Raw genomic sequence first — 11,564 nt, 5'->3', positions numbered from 1 at the left:
GTGATAGCGTTATCTCAAGAACGGATTGATGGATTCCTACCAAACTTTGGTCATGTATGTAACTTGCAGAGCCAATGAATTTATTAGATTTTGGTCAAAGGTCAAAGGTCAAAGGTCACAAGGCTCATTATGTATGCAAAAATAGCTTATGATTGCATTATCATTAGAACCAAGGATGGATTACCATCAAACTCAAGGCATGTACGTATCTTGCATTTGGGGTCATGAGGTCAAAGATCGAAGGGTCATATATGAGAAATAGCTTGTAATCACAATATTCTGAGAACCTGTTAATGGATTACAACTGGACTTGAATTTGAAAAATTTCTTCCCTTTTGGTTTGTAAAATTGCTCTATGACGGAGGCATCACTTTCGACTGCAAGCAGTCGAAGTTCCATTTTTCTTTATAAAACTGTTATTGTTTCCTGCTGCAGATATTTACTTCATGAGCTTAACTATCCATTTTATGAGATTTTTTAATATGGTCGAAATAAGCAGTCTATACATTTTGTTTATGATTAGCCAGACATTTTGTGGAAGACAATTTGGAGACAGAAATTTTCATGAGTTGCTGTTTTGTGATAATTCACAAAGGTGTATCACAATACATGTTCTGTATTTTTGTAATTTGGACAACAAAAATCGTTTTCATGTCACTACCTCTAGACCAGGCCTTCTCAACTAGTTTATTAGAAGCGCCAAAACGAAAAGAATTTGTAGTTGAAGTGCCACTCTGTATGGTTGACTGTGCTGAGAGGGAGCGTAGCGACCGATCAAAAAAAAGGTGGGGTCCAGGGGCGAAGCCCTAACGGGGCGTAGCAGGGGGCAGAGCCCCCTGAAGGTGGTGGATTTAGGGCTTTCTAAAGGCCCAAATGGGGTACTTTTAGCACCATTTCATTCCACGATGTAATCAATCATAATTTCATATTGATGTGAAAAAATTAGTACAATTCCTGGGTACAATTACACTGGAGGTTTATATGTATTTTTTTGTGTGCTATAAACACGGGAAATGTCAAAGTAAAGTAAAAAATCAAACAAACAAAAACAAAAGTGTTTCCAGAGATTGGCAATGTTAAAATTGGTATCCAACCGTAAGCTAATGTTGTTCAGACCTTAGGATAAGATTCGTATAAAATGGTAACAAAACGTTAAATTCCCCTTTCTTCCTGTTTGTTAAGCAGGCATTTTAGGCTCAAATTCGACTGCAACTTCTTGATTTAGCTGAGTATTTGATTCTAAAATATATATTTTCTTTCTTTCTGTTTTTTGTTTTGTTGTTGCAACAGTCGCGCGCCACTCCGACTGGCAGCAAGCGCCACATGTGGCGCGCGCGCGCCGCCAGTTGAGAAGGCCTGCTCTAGACAAATCACCTCACAGATCTTTACATTTCTGAAATGTTGATAAATGTCCTGTGCACATTCACTTAATGCACTCACAGAATTGAATTATTTGTATACTTGCTTTACTCATTGCCAGTATAATGTATATACCGGTATGTTGTTCTACCATACCCATGTCTACTGTCTCACACATTATCAGATGTTACAGTAACAAAACCTATGGCCAGTTTCTCTGTGTGTGTTATCAGATGATGTATTCCCATAACCATGGCCACTTTCATCCATATGGGGTCTACTCTGGGGTATACCCATGCAATAATTATACAGGGGTGGGGGTTAAAGACATATGTACAATTCTTCATTTTCAGGGGGAATGCCTCTGCCTCCTTCCTTTCCTCTGGCTAGGCTATTGGTTAATACCTGTGCATGTACTTCATGTGGAATCATGCTGTTGTTATTAGGGTCCGTGAGGGATATTGATACATGCCAATGCAATTTGCAGATTATTAAGGAAACTTATGTGTATTCAACGTGTAAGGAATGAATTTTGTATCAATACACATACTTGAAGCTGTGATTGATTTATCTTCCTCAAATTACTTTTCAGCTTACAGTTACTTTCAATTAAAGGTACTATGTCCCATTTGCAGGCCAAAAAAATGAAAAAGTTAAATTCCAACTGCATTTGAAAGATAATACTTATTTAGAACTTCCCTAAAAAAGGTGGGGCTTGAAAATGTCTTCAAGTGGGAAAATAATTACTATTAGTTGTCAAATCGACTTTAGGGCTATTGAGCCCAAAAGTAATAGTCTTGATTTTCAGACAATTGTACCGAATGGTCATACGTTTTATGCTGCGCAAAGATTCAATCAGTTTAATCTTGGCCATCACAAGAAGTGGGTTATTGATGTAGACAAATGCTCATGTACCCTTTACAACTCTTTTCATGTATGTTATTACCAAAGAAGAAAAAAAGCCAGTCAGTCACTCAATAGTGTCTGACAGTGAAGTCTAGCAAGTAAACGGGTTTCCTTGCATAATTTGAATATGAGGACACTGCTAACATTTAAATTTCACAGATAGGACATACATGACATATTCATAATTCCTGCAAAGTTCTACAGAATTTGAGGTTGGCTGCAAAAGGGACATAGTACCTTTAAAAGATAAATTTGCATGAAGGACAATCATGTGGTAATCCTTATTAATTTTATGCATACAAATGTGTAATGATGTGATGATTTTTGAAGTGCGTGTATGTATTATACTCATGTCTGTTTCTATATTTTGTATAAATGTTTTCTCTTTTCTTACTGCATTTTCATACTCAGGTGGATTATGTTTAAAACTGAATTGTAATGACAACTTGCTGGTGCTGCAATGTTTGAATACTTTGATGATAAATAATTACTTTCATCGTGTAACATATGTAAACTAATGTATTTTAAAAGTTTTGTGTAAATAATAAAATCATGATACAAGTACATTGTATTTTATATTCAGATATGAATGTAATATAACCTCTTGAGTATTAAAGGTAAAACAGCTTCAGTCCAGTCATCATCAAGTGTTGTGAAAAATGTATTTTTTGTCTGAAATTAATCAATATTCATATATGGCTACCCAGCCGTTTAGTGAAAGCAATAGGCTTGCAATATGTGATGTCTACATTTAATTTGTATTTATTGTTTAGAGATCAAATCTGACAAAGTAAGATTAGGGGGGGGGGGGAGGAGAGAAAGAGCACAAGCAGATGAGAGAGAGAGAGAATAAAGCAGATATTGCGGAAGAGGGAGATGAAAGAAGAAAGTAAGAGGTGGCACAAAGGAGAGGAGTAGTTAGAGGACGAGAAAGGGGGAGCATGAAAGAAAGTTGATACAAAGGAGGAAAGAAGACAGAGATCCTTTAGCATTTTAAACCAAAAACTAGACTTCTTTTCACCTTGGTGTTCACAGTTTCTACATGTATGAAGAGAAGTGCATTTGTATTCATTGGAATGGGGGGGGGGGGAATATTTGATTTGGCCACACATATTTAAATTCTTAGCTCTTACAGAATCCAAGGACACAGTTACAACTACATACATGTATGTGCCACACAATTTCATCCCTTTTTTTTCACTCCACTCCAGTATTTCTTCAGAAGTCAAAACATCAATCAAAACAAATCATATGTATATACTCTTCTATTTTTCTTCCCCGCAACAGATTCTCTAAACCTCCTTCATGTAAATAGCATCCCTCCCAAAGTTTCATCTACCTTACCCTCCTACGAAGTACTCAGCCACGCCACCAAACTGACTAAAAATCAACTGCATACCATTTAATTCTTGATTATTTTGCCATAGGAATTTTAGTTGAATCTGCTGTTAGTGTTGTCCACGTTACTAGAGTATAGCTAATTGATTTAGAGATAGTTGCGACAATGGAATTTTTTCTGATTGGTCAGTCATTCATGGAGCTCGAAACACTTTCCTCCAATAATAATAATTGTATGTGGGATGATTTGAATGATGTGGGACTGCGCTCGCCAACATACATGTGTCACAACTCTCACTCTCAATATGCTATGGACTGGGGTACAACACTCTTCACAACTCTACAGCTCTTCTAAACACTTCCTCACTGCTCATTCCAAATCGTTGCTCTCAGAATACTTCACAGTACTCCCAATTCCTATTTCTAAATTATGCCATCAATGTGTTGGTTTTCATTACAATACATCTGCACATGGCAAGCCAAGAACAAGATCCATACATAGCAGGATCAAAATCGATTCATCCATATTCTTGTTTCAGGCAAAGTGCATGATCAGTAATGGTACCCTTTATTTAATTTCAAACCCAATCATCTTTCAAATTTACTCTATCATAATGTAACATGGAAATTCACAAAGAAAATTTCTCAATAGACCGGTCTACCAACATATTCTAATTTATGGACATTTTTTTCCTGGGGACATACTCATAGTGACAGGTCATTCCATTTACCCGTTATCAATGAATGAACCACAATACTTAGAATTGGTATGCATGTATTACTTGTTGCTATGCCGGGTAAGCCTCATGCAAGCTTTCAGGTTGTCAAGAACAAACTTTGATCATAAGGTATGATGTTAGTAAATATGTTAGTAAATCTCTCAATTGATTTTTCAAACCAAACCAGAACAAACGACGATGAATGAATGAAAACATATTACACTGGTGTTTCCTCTCTGTTACTCGATCTTTATTTTACAAAGAGTCTAATGACTGTACACATCGCAAAACAACGCTCTGGTCCCACTTTACTTCTTCTTGGACACACCAACAGTCCTTCCTCTCCTGCCAGTAGTCTTGGTGTGCTGTCCCCTCACACGCAGACTGCAAGGAAAAGAAGAAAAGAAAGAAAATGGTCATGGAGACTGTTCACACGAGAGATGTATTGTTTACTTCAACAAATAGTCAAAGAAAAAAAGAATAGAAAGAAAAGGGTCATTGGGAGTGTTCACAAGAGATGTATTGCCTACTTCAACAAATGGTCAAAGAAAAAAAGGAATAGAAAGAAAAAGGTCATTGGGAGCGTTCACAAGAGACTAGTGCTGTAAGTCAGACGCTATGTTCGTGTTCGGTTCGGTTCGGCAGAGTTCGGCAATTTTTCACCCGAACTTGGTTCGGTTCGGGGTTCGGTAATATAGTAGCAAGCAACGTTATAGCCACGGCGGTCGGCACTGGGCGGGCCAGCCGGCCTGCCGGGCCCGACCAGCACGGAGGACTTCTGCACACTGCTTCCGATCAGCACAAATTTCACATTGAAAAACTGCTCTAAACGTAATTATTTGTGAAGAAAAATACTACTTACATTCGTATTTCCGTCTTGAATCGTGTTTTATTTTCAATTTTAAAAGAATCATGTTTTCAATTTGTCAATAAATGATATTTTTAAAAGACTTTCCGAGACCGTTGTTGTCTAATGTTAGAGTCATGAAAGCTGCCATCTTGAATGGCTCGTCAATAACTGTTTTTTATAAGTTTTTATTTTCAATAGGAAAAATATAAAATCCCTATTTTTCCTGAATAAATAAATACCATACTATAATATATATTTATTTCATTATTTATATTGTAAAATTTGTCCGATATTAATTGTTACAATTAAAATATTAATTTTTTGTTGAATGGGTTTGAGCTGAACTTGTTTTGATCACACACGTGTATTCTTTTTTATGGCTTGCGATCGCGACGTAGCGTGGTCAGGAATTGGGATTTAAATGGCGCCAGTGAAGTCGCGCCCACCTCTGGATAGGCATAAATCACAAAGGCGGAAAATGGGAAAAAGTAAATATAAAATGAGCAATCATGACATGAAAATTAGGTACAAAATGACAAGTTTATTAGCTTGCAAAAACGTTGTTTTTTTTTTCTGCCGAACATCCGAACCAGGCCTTTGCGTTCGGTTCGGTTCGGTTCGGTTCGGAAGTGCCATGTTCGGCGAACTTCCGTTCGGTTCGGCGGTTCGGCTACAGCACTACAAGAGACGTATTGCTTACTTCAACAAATAGACTGAGAAAAAAGAACAGAAAGAAAATGGTCATTGGGAGTGTTCACAAGAGACATATTGCTTACTTCAACACATAGTCAAAAAATAGACAAGTGCAATACTTGACAAGTTGCAAGAAATGTGGTTGCAGCTGAACTGCCAAAATATGGCTAATGATTACTCATGATATACTTTGATTAAAAAAAGCATGTGCTTTTTGGATCCCCCCACCACCTGTGATTGTGATGATTATCAATTTATGTGCAGTATCATTTTGTTCACATTTGGAGTCAATTTTTTTTTTTTCCCTTCTAGTTTTGTAACAGTAACATGCTTTGAAATTCCAGGAACAGCAGTCCATACAACTTCAGTGAAAAAATACACAGGCTCTGGGCGAAATAGCCCCAAAGAGCCCTTGTAAATTTGCAAAGAGTTCAATGCAAAACAAATTTAAGAGTGTTAATTTCATGCAGCCAAGCTTGAAAAGTAGCCCACAAATTTTTTCCCTGAACAACTTTATAGCGGAGGCATAAAAAGCCACCATGGCTAATCATCCAGTGGATATGCTGTTCAGACAAAAGACAAAGTTTAAAAGACGGACTGCTTTCTTTCAGTGCTGATGAAATTCACTGATTTTCCCCAATTTGAGTGATTTGACTGTAATTCATTGACTTTCGTGAACTGAATTTTATGGTTCTCTCTGATTTCCAAGAAAGCTGGTCACCAATGATATTCCCTGATTTTCCCCAATTTGAGTGATTTTACTGTAATTAATCGACTTTTGTGAACTAAATGTTAAGGTTCTCTTTAATTTCCAAGAAAGCTGGGAACCAGGGGAGTGTTTCACAAAGACTAAGCTCGGCTTTAAGTTGGACTTAACTATGGCAGGCTATTCAAGCCACTGGTTGCTCTCACCATTATGATCTTTAGATAATATATATATATATTTAGATATATATCCCCAGGAAATCTGTTGAGCCATGCTTACCCCCAGTAATGTCGGAGACCACGGTGAGCCCTGATCTTCTTGAGGCGCTCCAGATCCTCACGGAGCTTGTTGTCCAGGTTGTTGGCCATCATCTGACCGTACTTGCCGTCCTTGACGTCCATCTGCCTGTTGAGGAACCAGTCGGGGATCTTGTACTGGCGGGGGTTCTGCAGGATGGTCATCAACTTCTCAACCTGCAATGGAGAATTTGAAGAAAAACAAAATGAAACTGCTGTCAAGTTGCTGTGTTGTAATCATAGGCCAATCTGGTGACAGGTTTATCTCTACCAAACTTAGAACAGAGACATCCTTGTTCACTAGAATCAACTAATATAGCAATCTGCTATTTTGACATAGTATCGGAAATGCCTGTCATGTTGTGGCGGACAACTTTCCCATTTGCTTCCACACACAAAATGATTAAAATTACACTTTATCAAAAGTATATGACTCAGGAGGGTCTTTTCTTCTTGGAGGATGCTATCCATAATATATTTGGAGTAATGCCCCAAGGGAGAAGGCACTTAGGAGAAATGCAAAATTTAATGTTATTGATCACATTTTTCAGTTTTCACAACTACGTCACAATCCACTAATCAACTGCCAATTTGAGATTTGCATAGACTTAGTGATCTCATATTTCAAACCTTTGTAACTTTCTTATTATTGGTCTTATTTATTTTAAACTTTCACCATTCTGTTTCTCTTATCTTTCTGCCCTCTAATGAAGCTTCAAAAGTTTCAAAAACTCTTCAGTCATGGTTAGTGTAACTAATACATCTTTAAAAGAAGCCCTTGCTGTGCATACACAAATACAGCATTGTTATAATACAGGTCATTCAGACAATAATTATATAATATTGACTGGCCTTGAGGGGTATATCAGAAATATTGACCAAGCTCAGATCATATTGCCCCGAGTCGAAAGACGAGGGCGATATGGTCTTAGCGCGGTCAATATTTCTGATATCCCCCGAAAGTAAAGCCAGTCAATATTGTTATTGTTATCCAAATCAGACATCTAGAGCAAATACAGACATCCACCATGACAATCTCAAGAACTGAACAAACTTTGTCAAAACCAACACTGTGCATCCAGTGCTTGACAAATTTTTCGATACACTACAAACAGTGTGTATTTGGTGTGATTATTACGTCACAATAGAGTGCGCGCAAAGTGCGCAGGTTCTCGTACGCATAATATTAATAGATGCGCAATGGAAATGCGAGACCGTGGAAAATACCAAGGTATATTTTCACTCGTCTCTACACGCAAAGTCAATACGCGCAGGGAGACCAAGGAAAATACAAAGAATATACCCCTCCGTTCCCACTGCTAGTGAAAACTAGGGCAATACGGTTTTGTAAATGACCAGCTCAGATGTCTGATACGGGTAATAATGTGTAATACATTTTCTCTTCTTAAATAGAAGGTTGAGTTCTGGGAAGAGGTGAAAAATAATTTGTGAGCGTTTTTCTTATTATGCAAGTGTGGAAGAACATCAGATAAGACATGTTCCCTGAAAAGCATGGCTCTTCAAATGTCTTCATGTTCTAAATATGTCATGAAACATCGTAAAAATCCAGGGTAGGATTTATACGCCACGTGTTCGTGTAGTCCCATATACATCTTTCTGTGTACAGTGTTCATCATTTGACCAAGACTTGGCCAAATTTGTTATCATTTTGATGATTCCAGAACCTTGCAATACACACAAATACTTACATGCTAGATGATCAACCCTTTCTGGTCAATTCCACACCGTTTCTTTCACAATACAATCGCATGACCGGAACTCAACTTCATCTTTAACAATCCAATGTCACTAATAATTAAAAAAAACAAGAAGATCTCAAGCCTCTTTATCCATTACTTACCTCATCATCGGTGAGTTCTCCTGCCCTCTTTGACACATCGATGTCAGCCTTGCGACAGCAAATGTTGGCATATCGCCTTCCCACACCCTGAAAAGGCAAGTAAATACTCCTGTTCATTCATATGATGCATAAGGAAACAAGCTGGCTACAAATAACCGATCAATGCAAATTTTGTTTGTCTTCCCTTTTTATCTGCTTCCCACTAAATTTCTTTCACATACTTTTAATTTAAAAAATCCCATTACCTATTTATCCCTTTCATCTCATGAATTTGTATTTGTCCATGAAAAAACAAAGATTGAAAGTTATTTAGTTATTTACATGACAGTCATAAAGTTACAGGAAAAAAATTTATCATACATAAAAATACTACTAATAGAAAATGCAGTTTTCAAACAAAATCACACTTCTGTTACATCAACTAAATCAATATATTTCTTGATGATGATACAACTAAAAATATCCAAATCACCCAGTTCAAATACCTTTTGTCTCCCCCCCCCCCCCCCTCCCCCTTACATTCAGTTTGTAATACTGGCACATGATTCCATAATGTTTTTTACGGTACCTTGATGGCTGTGAGGGCATACATGATCTTCCTTCGTCCATCTATGTTGGTGTTGAGCACACGCAAGATGTGCTGGAACTTCTCTGGCAGCACAAGAGCAGGCTGAAAAAGAGAAAAAAACACAAATATTTATTTATCGCCAAATTCATAAACACACCACATTTATTCGAGGAAGAGTCACTAATGATACACATTGAAGAAACAACAGCTATCTTCATAGCAATAAATTGACATAGTCCAGGTGTAAATCAAGGGGAAATTAAGGCACCAACAAAAATAAAGAGATTAGTTTAGTGTAAATAGGCACACAGCAGGAGCTTGCCAAATTCAGCAACAGTTTGCAGCAAAACGCATTTTAAACAACAATCGCTACTGTTGAAAAAGTGGCATCAAATTAGCTGCGCGCAATCAGCCTACATACATCGGACAATTACTAGCATTTCTAGACATGTTCAAAATTGTAAACTCTTGGTAGAGGTGACTGTTATTGTCATGTAAATTGCATGTCAGTTCATTAGGAAGGTAAGCAAAGCTGTATCTTTGATAACAAATGACCACATTTTTATTAAATTCTTGACCCGTTTTTTAAATGTGTTGAAACGTTGCACTTGTAACAAAAAAGAATTCTGCAGAACAGTAGAGGTGCATGGCCAATAGAAGATAATATTTCCTATTTAGGAGACTGTCTCTATAAATCTCAGAGATTTTTGGTAGATTATTTGAGAAACATATTTGGGAACCAATTTCCTTTATTCAACATTTGCTGCAAAGGGATTACTTTGTCTCAAAATCAAAGCATGATGAGCAGATTTCTCATAAAAAATTACCCCATTTACTTTGGTTTTCATAACAATTTTTAACTTCTACATTGTACACTGTACAAAATTACACATGCAAACAATGGACTCCTCATCTTTGAGAGGCAAACACAGGTTTCCTTGTCAGTGTTTTTCTTTTTTTTCTTTTGTAAGCTAAATCTCCAACATCGGGAGATAGAATCTTCCAAATCAACCATGCATCTTTTTTTTTACTGAGCAAACTGAAAGATAGTTTACAAGGTCTGTTGTGTGCAGGAACTGGTGATAACATACACAATTTGAGGTTTTGTTCACAAGGCAAATTTCATATAATATCACCAAGCCCTAACACTCGCTGTAAGGCTACCTCCAACACCTGTCCAAAGATAGCCAAAGTGCATGTCTGCGCATACACTTAATTGTGCAAATTTAACAAAACAAAGTCAATGTAAAATGCATCAAGAAAATCATTACGGAATCCGTTTTTCACATCGCCAGCGCGCCGATCAAAAATCTGAAACGTCTGCGAAAATGCGGACGATCCTTATTTTTTAGAAAGCATCGGTCCACGTTTACGAAGAAGATCCTTATTCTCGGACCAGCGCCCCTACTTTTCATGTAGATAATCCTGAACTAGACTAGACTAGCTCTAACGTTACATGTAAAGTGAGTGAATGAGTACACAGACATGGGGACCTTTGCTTAAACTTTAAAGTTCAACATCAAAATGACACAACTGTCTTTTATTTTCTTGCAAAAATGACAATTCTTAATCAAATTTCATGAGATTTTCAGCACACTTCTTTTTACTTTAGAATACAAGGCATAAGACAAGATTAATACGGTGAATAAAACAGAAATTCATTGTAAATTTACGATTGTAAGGCAAGTAAAAATGTAAGTTAGGTCTACGGCTCTACGTAAACATGGTCATGGACGAGTCATTAAATAAAATAATTGAAATCAAATTTATTATTTATGCAAGTCAAGTGTAGAAGTCTAGACTCTACGTGTATAAAAATCAATGAACAATGCCACGGTCAGAGGTTCATTTCATTAGAAGGCAGTATAGTTTAAGTTCAATATTTCATTTTGGCCATAATTTAACTTTAGATGTTCTGAAAGTTGGGGCTCTAAAACTAAGAGTAAAAAGACGCCTGTAACATTATGCTACACGGTCTACAGTGCATAGTACATGTATGTAAACATCGCACAGCAGTCAACACTTCTACTCGGGTGTCGCACTTTTAAAATTGACAAAAATGGTATTCGTGTACAGAATAAAGTCATGCAAAACATTTTATAGTTTAATAATATTTTCAAAATTTGTTTATCCTCGATTTAATGGTAGGATGCTTTCCCAAAGCTGAGATTAAACGTGATATAATTCAGATAGAGGGATGTGTCGTTACCATCTTGGATTCGGTGCAGAGCAAAAAGGGAGAAGGTCGGTGTGCGATTTTTGAGCTGT

The 11,564-nt window shown here is 37.0% G+C and overlaps 1 protein-coding gene across 1 annotated transcript; it reads right to left on the bottom strand.

The window, feature by feature from the left end:
- Positions 1–4,550: 4,550 nt before the first annotated feature.
- LOC105436394 (40S ribosomal protein S18) lies at positions 4,551–11,512 on the bottom strand. Its single transcript, XM_789831.5, has 5 exons — positions 11,506–11,512; positions 9,297–9,398; positions 8,729–8,815; positions 6,851–7,044; positions 4,551–4,706 (listed from the first exon to the last, which is right to left on the bottom strand). The coding sequence occupies exons 1-5, from the start codon at positions 11,506–11,508 to the stop codon at positions 4,631–4,633; spliced, it is 462 nt and encodes a 153-aa protein (XP_794924.2). The 5' UTR covers positions 11,509–11,512; the 3' UTR covers positions 4,551–4,630.
- Between the last annotated feature and the right edge of the window lie 52 nt (positions 11,513–11,564).

The sequence above is a fragment of the Strongylocentrotus purpuratus genome, unplaced genomic scaffold (assembly GCF_000002235.5).
Source record: "Strongylocentrotus purpuratus isolate Spur 01 unplaced genomic scaffold, Spur_5.0 spur5_scaffold_4, whole genome shotgun sequence".
Taxonomy (NCBI): domain Eukaryota; kingdom Metazoa; phylum Echinodermata; class Echinoidea; order Camarodonta; family Strongylocentrotidae; genus Strongylocentrotus; species Strongylocentrotus purpuratus.
Note: the sequence above shows the minus strand (reverse complement) of the source record. Positions and strands in the feature narration are given on the sequence as shown.

What these genes read in the sequence shown, in the direction of transcription:
- LOC105436394 (XM_789831.5), bottom strand. An exon ending in ATGCCCTCACAGCCATCAAG is followed by an intron (nt 8,816 to 9,296) that starts GTACCGTAAAAA and finishes TTGCCTTTTCAG; the next exon opens with GGTGTGGGAAGGCGATATGC. An exon ending in GAGAACTCACCGATGATGAG is followed by an intron (nt 7,045 to 8,728) that starts GTAAGTAATGGA and finishes TCTCCATTGCAG; the next exon opens with GTTGAGAAGTTGATGACCAT.